We start from the raw sequence: 20,594 nt of genomic DNA on the forward strand, positions 1-20,594 counted from the left end.
CCGTCAGGTTTTACCCAGTCCTGCCAGTGTGAACTCACCTCACACACGGCGGGACCTGGCAGGTAAGTGTGCGGGGAGCGTCCTGGGGGGAGGGGGGCAGATCCGACCCCAGGTGGGGGGCCCCCACGGTGGCTTGGCCGCGATCAGGGCCTACTGATCTGTGGGCGGGCTGGTTCCGTGGGGACCTTCTTTCCTCCACGCCAGGCCCCTGTAGGGCTCCGCCATATTGCCAGGGGGCCAGTGCAGAGAAGGGAACCCCAGCTCATGCGCGGAAATACGCCGGCCGTTCCGCGCATGTGCGAACTTGCGCCGGCTGGAGCTGCAGGGCCGACTCCGGCGCGGCAACCTAGCCCCCTAGAAGGGTGAGAATTCCTCACTTTCGGGGGCTGTTGACGCCGGAGTCGTTGGAGCCGGTTTTCCCGCCAGCGTGGGGCATAATCCCGCCCAAGGTAGATTTCCTTGCCTCAAGGACATTAGTGAACCAGATGGGGTTTTTACATCTGGCACAATCGTCCTTCAGTATGGTGTTCAAAATCTGTGACATTTGCAGCCTGTCACAACTGATCACAGTCAGCCAATGGAAATGAAGAGCATCAATGTTTTTTAAAAATGCAAATAAACAATAGAGAAAATTAGCAAGTTACCAATAAAATATAGTCAAACCGCTGAATGGCTGTTTGCATACCATCTTAAACTTCCTAGTAACTTTTAATCGATTTACAATATAATGGACAATGTGTGCAAATTTTAAAAGAAAATTAAATTTGCAGAATAGAATGGTGTGTACTGAAAATGTTCTTTCACTATCTTTTTCATTGAAGGCCCATGAGAGATGCCAGGAGCTGAAGTTCATTCAGTTCCCCTGATGAATTGGCCAGCTGAATAAACTATCTGCATTGACATAACTTGTAGAAATGTTGATTTAAGATTGGCCTTACAAGGGACATGCCAGGAATTGCTGTTTATAAATCATACAGCACCCCGCCTATGTATCAATGTAAAGTTCCTGCAGACGTTCCCTTCTTCCAGAAGAATCATTACTCAAGGCATTTAAAGATTTATAGAAAAAACATTTAAGGTATCTTTAAAAGCTAAAATTGTTCACCATAAAATACCCAACCTTCTGTAAATGTAGTTGACAAGAGCAACAGAAATCAGTGACTCAAGAAGGATGTTACATATATTGAAATGTATTTGAAATGGTTTCAGGGAGCTCGAAAACAATTATTTTTCATCCAAGTACAACAAAAAATGTCCATTATTTAAATATGGAGAGGGGTTCTGAAGTCCTTCTTTAATTCTGTTTCTCCTGGAACACCTTGGCAACATAAAGTACTATTGCAGAGAAATTTTGCATGAGAATTAAGTAGATGATTCAGTCTTATGTTTGTTGGCATTAATTGTAAATATCAAAACCTGTAAATGTAAATTCCTCCACCACATTAGAGTTTTACATTTTAACTATAATGGGCAAGGAAAATCTGAGGAATGATTAAAAAGACTTGGAAAACCAAGACCATAAAGGTCTAACAAGAAACGTTTGGTAGAAAAAAAAATTTGAAAGCGTTGTTACAACTTAAACCACAACGTTAGGACAAGTGGAAATAGGTACAAACCAAATGAAAGTTCAGGATTATCATCAGATTTATTTTTTGTTCTACAATGATTAATTAATAGCTGCAATGGTCACCAGCTATGAGGTAACAACAAAAAAATGTTCAAACGGTTACAAAAAGTGCTGTGATAGGAAAGTTTTGATGGAAAGGTAATCTAGATATACTTGAATTGAATAGGCTCCCTGGACAGTAACTCTCATTGCTCTTCTATTGCGCTAAAGTGACCTGGTACCATGTCAAAGATCCACCGAGACATAGTTTCCTTGTATTAGTTTATTTTGTGCATTTGAAATATACAATCGCTCAGAAACAAAAGTTACCTCAAATATACTTTCAATAATTTGAGACATGTCACAGCCTTGTATCTCAAGTTGAACAGGGGTTTGAAATATTTCACTTTTATATTATTTTAATCTCTCGAACAGACTTTGAATATACTAAAAAATTTCCAAAACTGGCAGTAAATAAACTGGGCTATTATTCTGCATTAAACCTGAATTAAATTATAAGAAATTCTTCAGAATATAGTAGTCACTGCACGCACACAGAATTTTTGATGTTCCCCTATATACATAAATTCCAAGCTCTTTGTCTTCAAGAGGTCAAATATGTTTTTTCTTCATTTTGCTTTTCTTTGCAAGAAGCTTTCAGTATTTATTTTAATGGTGAATTTATTTTCAAAGAGCACAAACAGGTATTGTGTGTATATTAACCTTCTACGACACACTGACGGAAAGACTACCTCCTCTTTAGAGCACCACTTTTGCCAGCCTTGCTACCACTTCCAGATTTAGATGACTTGGAAGAGAAAAGGCGGGTCATAAACTCGGAAACATCTGGCAACTCGTGGTTCGGGTTTAACATGTTCATGGATTGCTCCATCTCCTAAAATAGAAAGCAGATAACGTTGTGATGATGCTGCAAAATGTGTCTCACCCCTACGATCATACAAAATCAATGGTGATAAGTTGAGCATTTAAAAACACCAGTCTCAGTTCAGTCACACAAGCCAGTTAAGTTCAGGACAATCACAGATAGTCTATATTTAAACACCTAATATTTACAATATCCCAATTACTTGTAGTATACCAAGTAATTTTTCACCGTCGGATACAAAATCGAAATGCTGACTAGTAACAAACTCAAAAAGCAACCTCATTTTATTCCAAGTACTAATCTGCAGAAACAAATGCTCTTTCACAAATGCTCTTTCCCACCTTTATCATCTTGGAAAAAAGAATTCTCAATTTTGTCCTTAAATAGAATATTCCAAGCTGCAGGTTGAGGAAAGGTTCGACATGCTAGGCTTGTATCCGCTGGAGTTTAGAATAGTAAGAGGTGACTTGATTGAAACATATTAAATCCTGAGGGTCTTTACAGGGTGGATGTGGAGAGGATGCTTCCTCTTGTGGGAGAATCTAGAACTTGGGGTCACTGTTTGGAAAATAAGGGGTCGCCCATTTAAGACAGAGAGGAGGCAAAATGTTTTTCTCCTCGGAGGGTCATGAGTCTTTGGAACTCTCTTCCTGAAAAGGTGGTGGAAGCAGAGTCTTTAAATCTTTTTAAGACGGGGCAGATCGATTTTTGGTAAACAAGAGGGTGATTGGGGGTAGGCTGTGTGCACATTTTGAGGTTATCAGTTTTTGAAAGCTCAAACTTGTGGAATCTCATGGCCAAGTCCCTGGAGTAACATTGTCTGTATACTTAACTCTGATAAATTTTCTCAATATGTCATAATATAAACAGATTAGGAAAAACGATCCAGAACATCAGATTTGATTCTTCTTAGCCAAGCGACTCCTTTCAAGCTAAGCCACGCAACACAAATGATTGCACTACCCCATTATCGAATCATAAAGTACAATTTCACAAAATAGTTCTTGGGACCCATGGAAAATCGAGTTACTTTTTTAATTAGTTGAGTTTTTCAGATGAAAATAATTTTGTGTGTCCAATAATGCAAACATACTCCAAACTTTCACTCGCAATGCATGCAAATTCATCATTAACACAATGTGGAAATGTCCAGCTATTTAAATTCATGTGTAATATAGAGATACATTTTGGGATTCAGCATAATCTAGGTGACATTTCTCTCCACTAATTTTAAACAGAAAAATAGTGGATACTTTGCTGTTCTACTAAAATCAACAAATACCGGGATTTTATCCGAGCGTGTTTTAACTCCGCGTACTCACCCGCCTCATCTCAGGATCATTGGTGTTGACCACTTTAGGCAACAGGAGGATGATTAGCAATGGAAGAACCATCATCATGACCTGTGTAAACACAATAGTCAATCTAAAAGTCACCACAAAATAGGCTCCAAGTGAATGAAACACTTTCCAGTCATCTTGTTGCACAAGATCAGGGCTCATGCGGTTGACAGTAGTATATTAGTATGAATAGACAAGATAAAGCAGAGGATAGGAATAGCTCAGGTTGGTAGGCTGCTACCATTGATTTGATACAAGGATCAGTGTTGTAGCCTCAGCCATTTTCCATTTACATTAATGAGTTAGATGAGGGGGACTGAGTAGAATCTGTCAAAGTTTGCGGATGATACAAAGCTGGGTGGGACAGTGTTGAGAACATAAAAGGGCTGGATTTTCCTGGCTCCGTGGATTGAAGGTGGAGGGATCTCGCAAGTTCCCCAAGGGCGGGTAGGGAAGTGGACCTGCTGCCTTCACCATGAAGCAGCCAGCTCAGTAGAGGCAACCTCCCCGCTACAGGCCAGGAGGGCATCGGATCAGGAGGTTACATATCCCAAAGAGGAGGCCACTGGCAGGAAAGATGGATTGATTACCTGAAGATACAAATATGCTAAGGATACTGGGATTGGTAGATTGGATTTGAGGGGCCACAAGACCTTCTCCAGCTCCAATTTCTTATGTTCTTAGCTACAACAACAAAAGTTAATTTACAGTTTGAACCATGTACAACAGTCAAAGCTTACAGCCAGGTGTCGATAACATTAGAGCATAGGAAGGGAAATGCAAAACAATAATCATTAGAGAGGAAAAATAGCAACAGTGTATGTTCCCACAACACACCATTCAACCTGTTTCCCCAAATTTGGAAATTCAACAAAGGTGAACATAGACTGAACTATCCCAATGAGAACAGTCCACCTCAGGTATATTTCACCGTCTCCAAAAGGAGAATATGGAGCGGGATTCTCCAACCCCCCCACCCCCGGCCGGGTCGGAGAATCGCCGGGGGCTGCCGTGAATCCCGCCCCAGCCGGTTGCCGAATTCTTCGGCACCGGATATTCGGCGGGGATGGGAATGGCACCATGCCGGTCGGCGAGTCCCCCCTGGCGATTCTCCGGGCCGCGATGGGCCGAAGTCCCGCTGCTGGAATGCCTGTCCCACCGGCGAGAATCAAACCACCTCTCTTCCCGGCGGGACTAGGCGGCGCTGGTGGGCTCCGGGGTCCTTGGGGGGGGGGGGGGCGCAGGGCGATCTGGCCTCGGGGGGGGTGCCCCGGCCTGCGATCGGGGCCCACCGATCCGCGGGCAGGCCTGTGCCGTGGGGGCGCTCTTTTCCCTCCGCCTCGGCCACAGTCTTCACCATGGCCGACGCGGAAGAGACATCTCCCCCTGGGCATGCGCGGGGATGACGTCAGCAGCCGCTGACACTCCCGCGCATGCGCGGGGATGACGTCAGCAGCCGCTGACACTCCCGCGCATGCGCGGACTTTCGCCGCCCGGCAAAGTCATTTCGGCCCCGGCAGGCGGCAAAGGCCTTTCCCGCCGGCGCGCCAACCACTCCGGCGCGCGCCTAGCCCCTCACGGTGAGGGCATGGCCCCTAAAGGTGCGAAGTCCGCACCTTTGGGGCGGCCCGACGCCGGAGTGGTTCACGCCACTGCATCCTGCCAGGACCCCATGCCCCGCCGGGTAGGGGAGAATCCCGCCCAAGATATTTTCTGCATCCAAGGTGAAATAATTGTTCTAGGAAAAAAAAACATTCTCACTGAAACTAAACTTTAAAAATAGAACTTTTGAATGTAGTTAAATATTAAAATTGTAACTATTATCTGTATGAATTCAGCTTTAATGAAGTCAGCCTTATGCTGATGATCCTTGCTTCAAATATTGATATAGCAGTGCAGGCTACTTGGTTAAATAATATGGACAGTCCCAGTTTGTACAAACCTTCGTCAGATAGATATTAATTGTGAAGATGCTGTTGTGCAGCACTGGCTGCTTCAGCATTGTGGCCAATCTCTGAACCTGGTCTGCAACATTAATGGGAGGGAATATAAGGGGCAAAACAAAAGTGTATTGCGCTTTCATTAAAGAAGCACTGCACTATAAATGAGCTGTTAAACAGGAAATGTTGTGCAGAGGTTCCTCCACAGCATGCCCCGTTGATTAGAATGCAAACAAAGCCTGTGAACTTGGCTTCCTGGGTACTCAACCTTGCACTCCAAGAATTAAAAAGTCTTGAGTTTGTATAACATGTTGCCATGCTTGAGAATCATCTTGAAGTGCTTGACATAAATTAATTCTAAATTACTTGTATTGCAGTCACTGCAATATTGCAGCAAAACCCACCAAATTAATGTGCAACACACCAGCTTTCTACACATTGCAAGGACATGAATGTCCAGCTAATTTGTCCTGGCAATGCTGGGTGACGGGCAATTATTGGCTGGGACACGAAGAGAAACTGTCCATTTTTCCTTGGGAAGTATTGCAGGATCTCAGTGAAGTTCACATGAGATTGCACCTGACCGTTTCTCAACCTGATGGTGCATAAGATTATTTAAAGCCAGATAACACATACCAAGTAAAATATTTTAGAAGAGTACATTGATATTATGTTCCACAAAAGGCAGTAATTGCCCCCCCCCCCCCCCCCCACAATTTACAATAAATAAATTGTAGAAAAAAATGCTACAATCATAGTTACCTAATTCACAAACACTTACCATAGGATTCATGAGAAAGTCTGTCCAACCCCATGTTTCTCTCTTTAGGAAGTATGGAGGAGGCCCAGAAGATTTGATTTGTATGGGATATGGCAATCTAATAACTTCAGATGCCTTTAAGTAGTTCACGTGCCTTGCTCTTGTAAGAAAACACATTTTTACAAGTGTTAAAAAGAGTGGAACAACTTGATTGCCAAAAATTACATGCTTGCCTGCAGTTTGATAAAAAATGTGAAGTGACAAGATGTTTCAAATATTTCATGGTTATTTTATTTAGACGTGACAGCAACAATGACTTCAATTTATATAGCGCTTTTAATCTAATGAAACATCCCAGTGCACTTCACAGGGACATTACAAGACTAAGTACGGTACAGTACCTCAAATCCAACTATCTGAAAACCAACGGTGTCATGAAACGGGGCTTTTTAAAAAATAAATGGGCCAGGCAAGAGTTATAGGTGCTATTTAATGAGTGAAAAAACTTTGGCACAGTGGTGTGGCAAGCAGTTATCCGCTTTGCATGCCTGTCGTTTTCCGCGTTCTGGACGGTCGAAGCGACCCTTGACTCAGCTTGGAAAAGTTTGGGGAGTTGCACTTCTCTGCACAACTTCCGCATTGAGTGTTTCTCCAAGTGCTCCAGTGCAGCGAAGAGAATTTTAAAAGTTGTGGCTTTACCAAAGCTTCAGTGTGACTGCCTTAGGCTTGATCACTGTTGAGCTTTATCTAATTACATGAGAGCTACTGTGAAATACCTTGGGACCTTTTCCAGAAACCGGCAAGATCCAAAATCTGGCGCAGACTGGGTCCCGAGTTTGCCAGTTTTGAGCCACTCTACCTGTATGACACTGAACCACATAAGGAGATATTGTTTCAGAAGGCTCAACGTTCAGTCTAAGAGGTTGGGTTGTAAAGTGTTTCTTAAAGGAGGAGTGAGTTAGGGTGGCAAAAACAGCAGAACATTGAACGGAGGTATATCAGGCAAGGCCGGACGGGGGAGTACTGTTTATGAGCGACAAAAAGAATCAGAACCTTTATCAAACTGGCCTCAGCCGTTTCTTAGATCTTAATGACTGTCCCTACATTTTAAAAATGTGAAACTAGAATAAGTTCCTGTAATGTGGCATAATACTTTTGGACATCAAGAAACAGAAGGCTTGCATGAAGAAATTTCAAATTAACTAAAAATAAAAATGCTTCAGTGTTAATTATTAGTTCATTCTTACCTGATTTTACCTTTGGAGGTTATATCAACTCGCACAGGTTCAAAATGGTAGGCCGCAGATACTATTTCCACCACATATGAGCCAGAAGGAACATCATTTACAGTGAAAGTTCCATCTGTCCTATAGAATGAAAGATATAGGCTGAAACACTTTGGAAAATCAGTTTGTTAAACACCATTTTGGGGCTCCAGAAGTAACTGCATGTCCAACCACGTGCAGCAATGAAATAAATGTAGCAGAATGATTAAGTACAAGCTTCTGAGGGGAACTTAAGGTGGAGGATGAAAGGATGATTTCCCCTTATGGGGAGACCAAAACTGAGGGACACAATTTAAAAATAAAGGATCTCCCCTTTAAGATGGAGATAAGAGGAAATCTTTTCTCTCAGAAGTCTGTATCTCTTTGGAATTCTTTTGCCTAGAGGGCAGTGGAGGCAGGGTTACCGAAAGGCAGAATTAGATAAATTCTTGATTGACAAGTGAGTCAAAAGGTATAAGGAAAGTAGGAGTTGAGACCACAGTTAGATCAACCATGATCTTATTGAATGGCGGAGCAGGCTTGAGAGGCCGAGGGATTGGCCTACTCCTAATTTGTTTATTTGTAAAGTTGAAAGAGATCAGTATATTAATTAACTCACTGCTTACCATGCCCAATCTGTACAGAACACAAGGAAGACAATTAAGCTCTGAAGGAGGCGATGAGAAGGGCAAGGAGACTGATAGTGCTAAAAGACAGAATTATGAGGAACGGCGGGAGAATTCCAGGCTTTACAGCCTTGAAAAGAGGCAACGGACACCTCAGTAATGTGACAATAAATGGTAAATCCCGATCATCCAGAAAGTTTAAACTAGAAGGTGGCAAAATTTGTCATGCAAAGTGTGAACACATGAAACTAGGATTTAGGAAAGGAGCAGAGGCAAAATCCTGGAATCAAATGAGAAACAGATGGAAGCAATGATGGCGGTGAGGGACCATGGTTCATTTCAGGTGTAATAACCATATTCTTCCATTTCTATTCTGGTGGCTATTTACTATTGTCAACTTGGTCTTTGGAACTTCCATAACAGTCGTTTCAATCCACCTTTGCCAAAGATTATTTCTGAATTAGCAAACCGCTTGTTAATACTTCAAGAATAATTCAACAATGCGGATGAGCTTGGATACCATCACTTTCAGATTCAATTAATCTTCCCTGTCAGTTCTCCCTATCCAAAAATTGACCTTAAACAAAAATATATTAAACGTCTCTAGCCACTTGTGGTAAAGTAAAAAACTAGATCACTTAAAGAGTTTAAATACGGTATTTAAAAAGTGGTATAAAAGACACAGAGAAAGGGTAAGAAAATGAACAAAAACAGCTTCAGTTTAAGGGTCAACACCAATTCAATGAGCTAAACAGCATCATTCGGTGTTACAATTTATGCATCAAAAACACATTTCCCAACTTCAGGCTCACAATCACTTAAAATAAAGCAAATCCACTGCAGTCAAATTATCAGCAATGATGTGTCAAAATAAATTGTCTTGCTGGATGGCTCTAAAAGTTCATCACCTGTATGGTAGTAAACCATACAGACAAGAAAGGTCCCAAGTCTAATATTTGGTCTGAGCAGTGAATTTCAGTGGGAAGGCTATAACTGGTTTTAGTAGCACAGAATCCATATCTCAATCTAAAATGGATCAACTAACAGGAACAATTAACACAACAAACATGCTGAACCTGCCAACACTGGCAACCTGAGGTAGCCCACAGCGTCAGTGGAAACATATACTGAAGGGAGGATCAACACCCTCAGGAGAATAAGAGGTATAAACAACTTTTCAAGTAGCTCAACTCTCTGCCAGATTCATAAAGATCTGCCCCACATTTGGTCTGGTATTCACTGGCTGACCATTCTGTAACAAAGAAAGAGGCACAATTTATGTAGTGACCACCAGAGGTTTGCAGCCAATTAATTAATTTTGCAGTGTAGCCAATGTTGCAATGCAGGAAACTCAACAGGCAATTTGTACACAGCAAGCTCCACAAACAGGAAAATAACAATAACCTGATCATTTATTTTGATGATATTGAGGGATAAATAACAGCCAGGACAGCAGAGGCAACTTACCTGTTCTTTGAAAATAATGCTATGGGACCTCAACAATTGTGCTACCAAATGAGACGACTCAACAACAGGACTACTGGTGTACCTGCACGGAGAAAACGGGAGCGGAGCCATTGCCAGGGCCCCCAAGCCTGTCCCCACGCACAAGGCCTCCTCTCCCTGCACCCATTCTGATCCCCCCTCTCCCCATCAACGTCCACCTTCTCTACGTTTCAGGTTTGGGAGCACCAAAACTCAACCCTCTCTGCAAAAAGATCCTCCAAATCCTCAGTGTTTTTCCTGCCCAAACAAATTCTGAAATCAACTTATCCACCTCCGGAAAACTGACATAGGAAGGAATCCCATCTCTTCAAATCTCCTTGGGCCTCCTCCACCAGACTGGACAGGTTCCACTTATTGTGAAGCCCAGTCATGGGCCACCTGAATATCCAGGTACCGAAACAGTGTCCGAGTCATTGTAAATGGCAGATCTCTTAAATTCACACTCCTCCCCAAGGCATTCACCTCCCCATGTAAAAACTCCCCTGATATCACATTTGCCTACCTGACAGTACTTCAACAAAATTTTAAACTCCAGTCAGAAGGCTGTGTGGGTTCACAATGCCAATCCAGAACCTTGAGCACAGATCCTAGACAAATATCACAATTCGGTACAGAGGGGGGTGCAGCATTTGAGGCACCACCTTTCAGATGTTAAACAGAGGTCCGCCTGCCCTTTCAGGTGGACACAAGGGTCCCAGGGCCATTTCATTGAAGAAGCATCACCCCCAGTGCCACTCTCGGGACTTGAACACGAGGATTAAGGTGGGCACTTCCAGTGCTGCACTGTCAGGCGTTAAACCAAGATTCCTTGGCCGCTATTGTGAAGGAGGGGGTGGGGTGGGGGGGGAGTCCATCTCCAGCGATGGCCAATAATTATCTCTCAATCATCATCATAAAAAAAACAGATTTACCTCATCACATTGGGAACACTAACCAGCTGCGGCATTTCCTGCATTTTAATAATGAACCCCCTCCCTTCCCATATAAACATTGAATTGACTGTAAAGCACGTTTAAGGTGCCTGGTGGTCACGAAAGGCGCTATATAAATGCAGGTTCCAGTTGTCGGGCCTTTTGTTTTGCTGAGGCGGTGAAAGGAATTTCACGGAAGTCCAGTCGCAGCTTCCTCCTCACCCCTCCCTGAACATCAGCAAGGCCCCGGCTCCAAACCCCAACCCCCGGGCCTCGGCCTCTCCTTACTTGAAGAAGCCGACGTGCTCCTCTCCCTCCACCAGCACCCGGGCGGTGTGGATCCAGTCCTGCGGCCTGACGCCGGGCACCACCGCCCGGCCCTCGATTTTGAACCTCTCCCCGGCGCCGCCCTCCGTTTCGGAGCCGGCGGCCAGCCGGAGGGCCAGCAGCAGACAGAGGAGGCGGGAGGCGCCCGTCGCCGCTGCCCTGCCCATGGCCGTGCCGATCCCGAAGTGAGCCGAGGCGGGGGCGACGGAGGCTGCCCGCCTGGCCCGGGCTGAGCTGTCAATCATCGCCAGCCCGAGTGGCTCCGGCGCCGGCTTCAAAACGCAAAGCCGAGCGCACCAGAGGCAATAACAGATAAAGGCGCAGCCCAAAGCAACAAACACTGCTGGATTTTACGCTCCCGCCGCTGGTTTAAAAGCGGGCGAGGTGGGTGGTGTCAGTGGGGGTGGGTCAGGAAACAGGTGGGTTTAACGCAGCTATATTTGTATTTTTGGGTACTAGTGATCTCTATGTGCATGTTTAGAAAGCAGGTATAGTTTCAAGTGAGTTCCAGGCTGGGGTTCTCCATAAGTGGGCAGCACGGTAGCATTGTGGATAGCACAATTGCTTCACACCTCCAGGGTCCCAGGTTCTGGCCTGGGTCACTGTCTGTGCGGAGTCTGCTCATCCTGCCCGTGTGTGCGTGGGTTTCCTCCGGGTGCTGCGGTTTCCTCCCACAGTCCAAAGATGTCCAGGTTAGGTGGATTGGCCATGATAAATTGCCCTTAGTGTCCAAAATTGCCCTTAGTGCTGGGTGGGGTTACTGGGTTATGGGGATAGGGTGGAGGTGTTGACCTTGGGTAGGGTGCTCCTTCCAGGAGCTGGTGCAGACTCGATGGGCCGAATGGCCTCCTTCTGCGCTGTAAAATTCTATGATCCCTTCACGACAGTGGGATTCTCTGGTCCCACCGCACTGAATGGGAGATTCGGCTGAGTGCCAAATTCCTGCCTTCGCGAGCAGCGGTAGCGGGGCAGACTCACAACAGAGGATTCCAGCCTGGATTGCGTGTTTCTGTGCAATAAAAGGTTAAACTTTGCTTGAGGTTCATGTTAAACAAAGAGACTTGCACATACGGGGGTTTGGGTCTCATTTCAAACGGTGCCTTGTGACTAAAGGCTTTGCACAACAAGAAAACAAACAAGCCTTTAAGCAAAAGACTGGGCTGTTGCTTAGCAACCAGGGGCCACTTTAAGTAAGAAAGACCTTTTGAGTTTCATTTTAAGCTGGGACCCCAGTTGCAGTTTGGAACCAGGTAGCTGGAGGAGAAGCATCTCTCATAGGCATTGCCAGAAACAGAGAAGCAGGACATGGGTGTAAGTGCAAGAAGGCAAGTCCAGAAATCTAAAGAACAGATAATTCTAGAAACCAGGAAATGAAAAGAAATGTCCCACGTAGACTGAAGTCAATGGAACAAAAGAACTGGAAACTGAAGAGAAAATGCTGGAAAATCTCAACAGGTCTGGCAGCATCTGTAGGGAGAGAAAAGAGCTTTGACAAAGGGTCATCTGGACTCGAAACATTAGCTCTTTTCTATTTTGGTTTCAGATTCCAGCATCCGCAGTAATTTGCTTTTATAAAGGTACAGTTCACTGAAGTTAGGAAAAGGAACGGAGAGAGGCGACCAGTTAACACCAGAGCTACAAGGTGCTGACCTGGCGGAATGGACAGTTGTTCACCAGATTGCCTGTGAAACAGTGGTGTTCTGTTGGCATTGCAGTGTACCCAAGAGGTTGTGTGGAAGCTTCTGTAGGTGAAAATGTTCACTAATAGATCTTTGAGTGAGTAAAGAAGCAATTTATTAATTTTCAAGGTCTGGGAGAAAAGGCCATTGACCCCCACGGTCTGTGCAGTACCTTTTCTCGCCTGAGCTGAGGTCGCACTGGGTTAATATACAGAAGGAAAGCAGAATTAGTTTGCATTCGCATTTACATATACCCAATCAATTCTGTTCGCGTCACAATTCATAACATGCATCTTCAATGCCATGAATGGCTACAAGTTAGCTCCTATAGCCTCTAATTGGCAGTTTGCCTTACCCGATCAATTCATTACATAGATAATGGTTACATAAAGTCATGGGGTCAATAGACCAGCCACGTTGAACATGTCCTTCCTCATTCCTTGCTAGTTCCTTAATTTGGGGCCCCTTTGTCAGTTACAAGTAGCTAAGAATACAGACATTGGGCAAATTGTCTCTGGATGCATCTGGTTGTGGATTACTTGTTTTGAATAAAGCTTTACTACTTTAGCAGTAGACACTGATAATAACATAGGGTCAAGAACACTGACAGAGTCCATTTTATATCAGGTGGCATCCATTTTGTATCTTCTGTAGTCCGTTCGGAATTCTACCTCTTCGCTTCAATGCATGTGACAATTCAAGGCAGAGGCATCGTAAGAGTCCTTAGGAAGTGGGAGAGTGAAAGGAAGGTAAGGAACTCTAAAATCATTTCCTCAGACCAGGAAGGAAGGTACTGAGGTTAGAGATGAGACTCAGGCGAAATGTTACCATTATAATAGAATTTATCATAGAATTTACAGTGCAGAAGGAGGCCATTCGGCCCATCGAGTCTGCACTGGCTCTTGGAAAGAGCACCCTACCCAAGGTCAACACCTCCATCCTATCCCCATAACCCAGTAACCCCACCCAACACTAAGGGCAATTTTGGACACTAAGGGCAATTTATCATGGCCAATCCACCTAACCTGCACATCTTTGGACTGTGGGAGAAAACCGGAACACCCGGAGGAAACCCACACACACACGGGGAGGATGTGCAGACTCCGCACAGACAGTGACCCAAGCCGGAATCGATCCTGGGACCCTGGAGCTGTGAAGCAATTGTGCTATCCACAATGCTACCGTGCTGCCCGTAAAGGCTGAGCTGGTTGGAGAGGCGGGGGATATGGGGTGGTTTCTAGACGGGTTGGAGTCCCCAGGGCTGGAGGAGGGGAAAAGGAAGGCACTGGAGGAGCCGTTGGGGCGAATGGAGGTGATGGACTGTATCAGTAGGATGCAGTCGGATAAGGCCCCGGGATTGGATGGCTTTTATAAGCAGTTTGTGACAAAGTGGCCCCTCACTTGTTGGGGTTGTTCAGAGAGGGGTGGAAAAGGGTGAGTTGCCAGCATCATTACCACAGGTGTCGATCTCTTGATCTCAAAAAAGGGGAAGGACCCACTGGAGTGTGACGGCCGCCGTTGCCGTTAGCTCCAGGGAGGTATAAGAGGAGTCGGTGATAGAGGCTATTGGGATATGGAACAGTTGAGGAGGAATTTCAAGTTGGATAAAATGTCGGTGTTGATGCCACTGTGTGGGAACTATAGTTTTAAGGTGGAGGGGGGGAGGGGTATGTGTGTGGGGGGGGGGAGGTGGATGGGATGTAAGGGAAGTGGTGGGAGATGGGGCTGGAGTGAGTTAACAATGTGTTCACGGAAGGGATATTTGCAGGACTGGACGAGCTGCAGGAAGTAATTTAAGGTATATTCAGGTGTGGGACTTTGCATGAAAGGAGTTGCTGACGCTCCCCCAACTACCGGAGTGAGGCATGATCAATTTGACTGGAGACGAAGTTGAATCCAAACTGAGGCTTTATTAGTATCAGATGTGTGGCCTCCCACAGCAGCTGGCGAAATGGCTGCGAACTGGAGGCCACGCATATTTATAACCCACATCCTGGGCGGAGCTAGCATGCAGGGGCCCAGGTGAACCTGTAGTGCAGGTTCTACCGTACAACCTCTAATATCAGAACACAGTGGTTTACCACATTCACCCCCTGTTAAAATTGAGTCCGGCGGGGTTGGTGGATAATTATATACAATTAGAAATTTTTAATATTTACAGAGCAGTAAAAAAAATGTCTCTGGTCATCCGGCGGGCCGGTCAGAGGTTCAGCCGGTCCGGTGCCTTGATGGTCCTTTGAGATCGACAAAGTGGTGACGGCGATGTTGGCGCTGTCGTTGTCGAAGTTGACTCTGGGAGCGTGCCAAAATCCTCTTCATCAACAGGAGTGGGCAGGGGGAGGACGAACGGTCCTAGGGGGGGTGATGGGGGCGGCGGGGGAGGGGAGGGTGGCGCCGGGGATGGTGTGGGATGGAACCTGCTGGTGCCAGGTTCCTGAGGGCGACTGTATCCTGGCGGCCGTCGGGGAACGCCACGTAGGCGTACTGTGGGTTTGCGTGGAGCAGGTGCACCCTTTCCACCAACGGATCTGCCTAGTGGAGCCGCACATGTTTATGGAGAAGCACGGTTCCCGGAGCTGTGAGCCAAGTTGGGAGCGATACCCCAGATGTGGACTTCCTGGGGAAGGCAAAAAGACATTCATGTGGTGTACTGTTAGTAGCAGTGCAGAGTAATGAGCGAATGGAATGTAGTGCATCAAGGAGGACCTCTTGCCAGCTGGAGGCCGGGAGATTTCTGGACCGCAGGGCCAGCTGGACGGCCCTCCATACCGTCCCATTCTCCCTTTCTACCTGTCCGTTTCCCCGGGGGTTGGTGCTCGTCGTTCTGCTGGAGGCGATACCCCTGCTGAGCAGGAACTGATGTAGCTCATCACTCATGAATGAGGATCCCCTGTCACTGTGGATGTAGGCGGGGAAGCCGAACAGAGTGAAGATAGAATTAAGAGCTTTAATGACGGTGGCAGACGTCATGTCGGAGCATGGGATGGCGAAGGGGAACCGGGAGTATTCATCGATCACACTGAGGAAATATGTGTGTCGATCGGAGGAGGGGAGGGGGCCTTTGAAATCCATGCTGAGGCGTTCAAAGGGGCGGGAGGCCTTCACCAGGTGCGCGCGGTCCAGCCGGCAGAAGAGCGGTTTGCACTCCGCGCAGACCTGGCAGTCCCTGGTGATCGTCCTTACTTCCTCGACAGAGTAGGACAAATTTTGTGCCTTAATGAAATGGTACAACCGAGTGACCCCTGGGTGACAAAGGCTGTCGTGCAGGGCCCGGAGTCGGTCTACCTGTGCGCTGGCACATGTACCTCGGGATAGGGTGTCTGGAGGCTCGTTGAGTTTGCCAGGGCGATACTTAATCTCGTAATTGTAGGTGGAGAGCTCGATTCTCCACTGCAAGATTTTATCATTTTTGATCTTACCCCGCTGTGTGTTGTTGAACATGAAGGCTACCGACCGTTGATCTGTGAGGAGAGTGAATCTCCTGCCGGCCAGGTATTGCCTCCAATGTCGCACAGCCTCAATGATAGCCTGTGCCTCTTTTTCGACGGATGAGTGCCGAATTTCAGAGGCATGGAGGGTGCGGGAAAAGAATGCCACGGGCCTGCCTGCCTGGTTGAGGGTGGCGGCAAGGGCGACGTCCGATGCGTCGCTTTCTACATGGAAAGGAAGTGTTTGGCAATATCAGCTCTGATCTGGGCGAAAGCCTGTTGGGCCTCGGCCGTCTGGGGGAAATGAGTGGGCTGTATGAGTGGGCGGGCCTTGTCCGCATAGTTTGGGACCCACTGCGTGTAATATGAGAAGAACCCCAGGCAGCGTTTGAGGGCCTTGGGGCAGTGGGGGAGGGGGAGCTCCATGAGGGGGCGCATGCGGTCGGGATCGGGCCCCAGAGCTCTGTTCTGGACCACGTAGTCAAGGATGACTAAGCGGTTTGTGCGGAACACACACTTCTCCTTGTTATACGTGAGGTTGAGGAGAGTGGCGGTGCGGAGAAATTTTGCGAGGTTGGTGCCGTGGTTCTGCTGATCATGGCCGCAGATGGTCACATTGTCTAGGTATGGAAATGTGGCCCGCAATCCGTACCGGTCGACCATTCGGTCCATCTCCCTTTGGAAGACCAAAACCCCATTGGTGACGCCGAAGGGGACCCTAAGGAAGTGATATAGCCGGCTGTCTGCCTCGAAGGCGGTGTATGGCCGGTCCGATTTACGGATGGGGAGCTGGTGGTAAGCGGATTTCAGGTCCACCGTTGAGAAGACCCGGTACTGTGCAATCTGGTTAACCATGTCAGATATGCGTGGGAGGGGGTACGCGTCGAGCTGCGTGTACCTGTTGATGGTCTGGCTGTAGTCCACGACCATTCGGTTTTTCTCCCCAGACTTAACCACTACCACTTGAGCTCTCCAGCGGACAAGGCCCGCCCACTCATACAGCCCACTCATTTCCCCTCGATGACGCCCTCCCGAAGCAACTGCTGGACCTCGGACCTGATGAAGGCCTTATCCTGGGTGCTCCTGGTGACGACGGGTTTGCAATCTGGAGTTAGATTGGCAAAGAGGGAAGGAGGATCGACCTTTAGGGTCGAGAGGCCGCACACAGTGAGGGGTGGTATGGGTCCGCCGAATTTAAGGGTCAGGGTCTGGAGGTTGCACTGGAAGTCCAGGCCGAGGATAAGTGCAGCGCAGAGGTTAGGGAGGATGTAGAAGCAAAAGCCGCGGAACTCTATGCCTTGGACTGTGAGCGTGTCCATGCAGTACCCCCGGATCGCTACGCGATGGGATCCGGAGGCGAGGGAGATACTTTGATTGGTAGGGTGTACCTTAAGGGAGCAGTGCCTTACCATATTTGGGTGTACAAAGCTCTCGGTGTTCCCGGAGTCCAGTAGGCAGGAGGTCACATGGCCGTTGACTTTCACGCTGGTGGATGTGTTGGTCAGATTATGTGGTCGGAACTGGTCGATTGCCATGGAGGCGAGCCGTGGTTGATCGTTGGGTAGTGAGGCGGCCGTTGAGTTGAGGTCCTGGAACGCCGTTGGTGTCCATGTGCTGCGGGGTGGACAAGATGGCGGCGCCCGGAGATCCTGGGGATTACAAAATGGTGGCACCCATGAAACGCACGTTGCAGGGGTGGAGCAAGATGACGGCGCCCATTGGCCGCACGTGTTATGCGGGGGAGAAAATGGCGGCACCCATTGGCCGCACATGGCCTGGGGAGGAGAGGAGGATGGCGGAACCCATTGTCCGTGACCGGGGGGGGGGGGGGGGGGGGGGGGGGAGGGGGGGGAGGACCGCAACTGCTGAGCGGGCCTGGCACACCGCAGCGAAGTGGCCCTTCTTCCCGCAGACCTTACAAAGGGCCGCGCGGGCCGGGCAGCGTTGGCGGGGGTGTTTTTGCTGGCCGCAAATATAGCATCGGGGCCCCCCGGAGATCACTAGCTGGCACGTAGCGAAGGCGTATTTGGTGGGTAGCGCCCCCACTGGGCAGCTGTATGTGGAGCCCATGAAGCGTAGGAGGAGTGGGCCGCCCGGTTGGGGGCATAGGACTGTACATTGCGCAGGGCGACTTTCATGGAGAGCGCTAGTGTTTTAGTCTCTGCGAGGTCATGCGTGACCCCTTCTAGGAGCCGAAGCCTGATAACATCAGACCCAATCCTAGTCACAAAAGCGTCCCGCATAAGGAGATCAGAGTGCTCCTTAGCTGTAACGTCCTGGCAGTCACAGTCCCAAACTAGTGGGATCAGGGCCCTCCAGAAGTCCTCGATTGACTCACCAGGTAGTTGAATACGCGTTGCGAGCGCGTGTCTGGCGAAGAGCGTGTCCGTCTTCTGTTCATAATTTTCTTTGAGTCAAGTCATGGCATCAGCGTAATTGGGCGCATTCTGGATTAGCGGGAAGACTTTGGGGCTGAGTCTGGAGTACAATATTTGGATCTTCTGAGCCTCTGGAACAGGGGTCGGCGCCGTGTTGATATACGCTTCAAAACAAGCTAGCCAGTGCTGGAAGTCCTTTCTGGCATCGCTTGAGTGTGGATCCAGCTGCAGGCGATCTGGTTTAATCCGGAGGTCCATTTTCTGAATCTAATACTAATAAATTGAGGCACGATCAATTTGACTGGAGACGAAGTTGAATCCAAACTGAGGCTTTATTAGTATCAGATGGGACAATCCTGTCCTCCCACAGCAGCTGGCGAAAAGGCTGCGAGCTGGAGGCCACGCATATTTATAACCCGCCTCCTGGGCGGAGCTAGCATGCAGGGGCCACAGGCGAACCTGTAGTGCAGGTTCTACCATACAACCTCTAATATCAGAACACAGTGGTTTACCACACGGAGTACTCGTTATTGGAGCAACCGCTGCTCCCTGATAACTTGGGGGAGGCCAGGATTGGGGACATAAGCGCAGCACGATGGCACAGTGGTTAGCATTGCTGCCTCACGGCGCCGAGGTCCCAGGTTCGATCCAGCTCTGGGTCACTGCCCGTGTGGAGTTTGCACATTCTCCCCGTGTCTGCGTGGGTTTTGCCCCTGCAACCCAAAGATATGCAGGATGGTGGATTGGCAATGCTAAAATTGCCCCTTAATTGAAAAAAATGAATTGGGTACTCTAAATTTATTTTTTAAAATGCAAAAAATTGAACCGAGTAAGAGTAGTTGGAATTCGCCGGTTGTGCTAGTACCTAAGCTGATGGGATAACCCGATTCTGTGTAGACTACCAGAAGGTCAATATCATCACCAAATCGGATTTGTATCCGATTCCCAGATTAGAGGATTCATTAAAGGGGTATTGGCAGGTTCCTTTAATGCCCAGGACTAAAGAGATATCTGCCTAGGGGATTGTATTAGTTTAAAGTGTTACCGTTCGGATTTAAAACATTTCAATGACTCATCCATCATGTCATGGCTGGGGTGCCTAACAGTTTGGGCTTATACTCGCTGGAGTTTAGAAGGATGAGAGGGGATTTGCTTGAGATATATAAAATATTAAAAGGGATTGATAAAGTAAATGTAAACCAAATTTTCCCCTTGTGGGGCAATCTCTAATGATAGAGGTCACAGATATAGGTTGAGAGGCTGTAGTTTTAAAACTGCGATGAGGAGGAACGACTTCTCGCAGAGAGTGATGAATTTGTGGAACTCGCTGTCCCATAGTGCGGTGGAGTCTGAATCATGTAATGGTTTCAAGAAGTAGATAGATAGATTTCTGATTTTAAAATCAGGTTAAAGGGATATGAAGAACAGGTATGGAGATGGATTTGAGACCAAGAAAAGATCGGCCATGATCTGATTGAATGGCGGAGCAGGCTCAAGGGGTTCAATTGCCTACTTCTGCTCATAATTCCCATGTTCCTATGTAACTGCGTGGTCTTTTTGGATGAGGTGGTGGTTTACAGTGACACATGAAAGGAGCATGTAGGACAATTTGAGGAGTTATTTAAACAACTGGAATTAGTCAATTTGGTCAAAAGCGAGTTTGCCAAAGCAAAAGCAACCTACCTATGGTAGGTTGTGGGACAGGGACAATAGGTACTCCGAACTCCAAGGTAAGGGCCTTACTAGATGTCCCCGTTCCCAAAACGAAATGGGAGATCATGAGGTTCCTAAGCATGTGTGAGTTCTATAGAAAATTTGTACCTAACTTCAGTATCATAGCGGTACTTTTGACTAATGTATTTCAGAAACAAGCAAAATGATATGGCCCGCAGAATGCCGAACAGCATTTGAGAAATTGAGGGCCATTATTGGTAAGCGAATC

The 20,594-nt window shown here is 47.2% G+C and overlaps 1 protein-coding gene and 1 long non-coding RNA gene across 2 annotated transcripts in view; one reads left to right on the forward strand and one right to left on the reverse strand.

The window, feature by feature from the left end:
• Positions 1-1,874: 1,874 nt before the first annotated feature.
• On the reverse strand, positions 1,875-11,529 carry emc7b (ER membrane protein complex subunit 7b). The gene is made up of 5 exons (XM_072484998.1): positions 11,129-11,529; positions 7,780-7,899; positions 6,554-6,692; positions 3,815-3,895; positions 1,875-2,501 (listed from the first exon to the last, which is right to left on the reverse strand). Exons 1-5 carry the CDS (start codon positions 11,410-11,412, stop codon positions 2,355-2,357), a joined length of 771 nt encoding a protein of 256 aa, XP_072341099.1. The 5' UTR covers positions 11,413-11,529; the 3' UTR covers positions 1,875-2,354.
• The window catches only part of LOC140396407 (uncharacterized), a 50,350-nt gene continuing 41,174 nt past the window's right edge, over positions 11,419-20,594 (forward strand). Inside the window, exons 1-2 of the long non-coding RNA XR_011936516.1 lie at positions 11,419-11,551; positions 13,501-13,595. This is a non-coding gene — a long non-coding RNA (uncharacterized lncRNA). The remainder of the gene's footprint in view (positions 11,552-13,500; positions 13,596-20,594) is intronic.

The sequence above is a fragment of the Scyliorhinus torazame genome, chromosome 2 (assembly GCF_047496885.1).
Source record: "Scyliorhinus torazame isolate Kashiwa2021f chromosome 2, sScyTor2.1, whole genome shotgun sequence".
Taxonomy (NCBI): domain Eukaryota; kingdom Metazoa; phylum Chordata; class Chondrichthyes; order Carcharhiniformes; family Scyliorhinidae; genus Scyliorhinus; species Scyliorhinus torazame.

Excerpts from the sequence above, each read along its gene's own strand:
- emc7b (XM_072484998.1), bottom strand. The coding sequence starts at position 11,412 with ATGATTGACAGCTCAGCCCGGGCCAGGCGGGCAGCCTCCGTCGCCCCC. Across the intron at positions 6,693-7,779 it reads ACCTCCAAAGGTAAAATCAG|AGCAAGGCACGTGAACTACT; the intron begins GTAAGAATGAAC and ends TTTTCTTACAAG. Across the intron at positions 2,502-3,814 it reads ATGATCCTGAGATGAGGCGG|GAGATGGAGCAATCCATGAA; the intron begins GTGAGTACGCGG and ends TTTCTATTTTAG.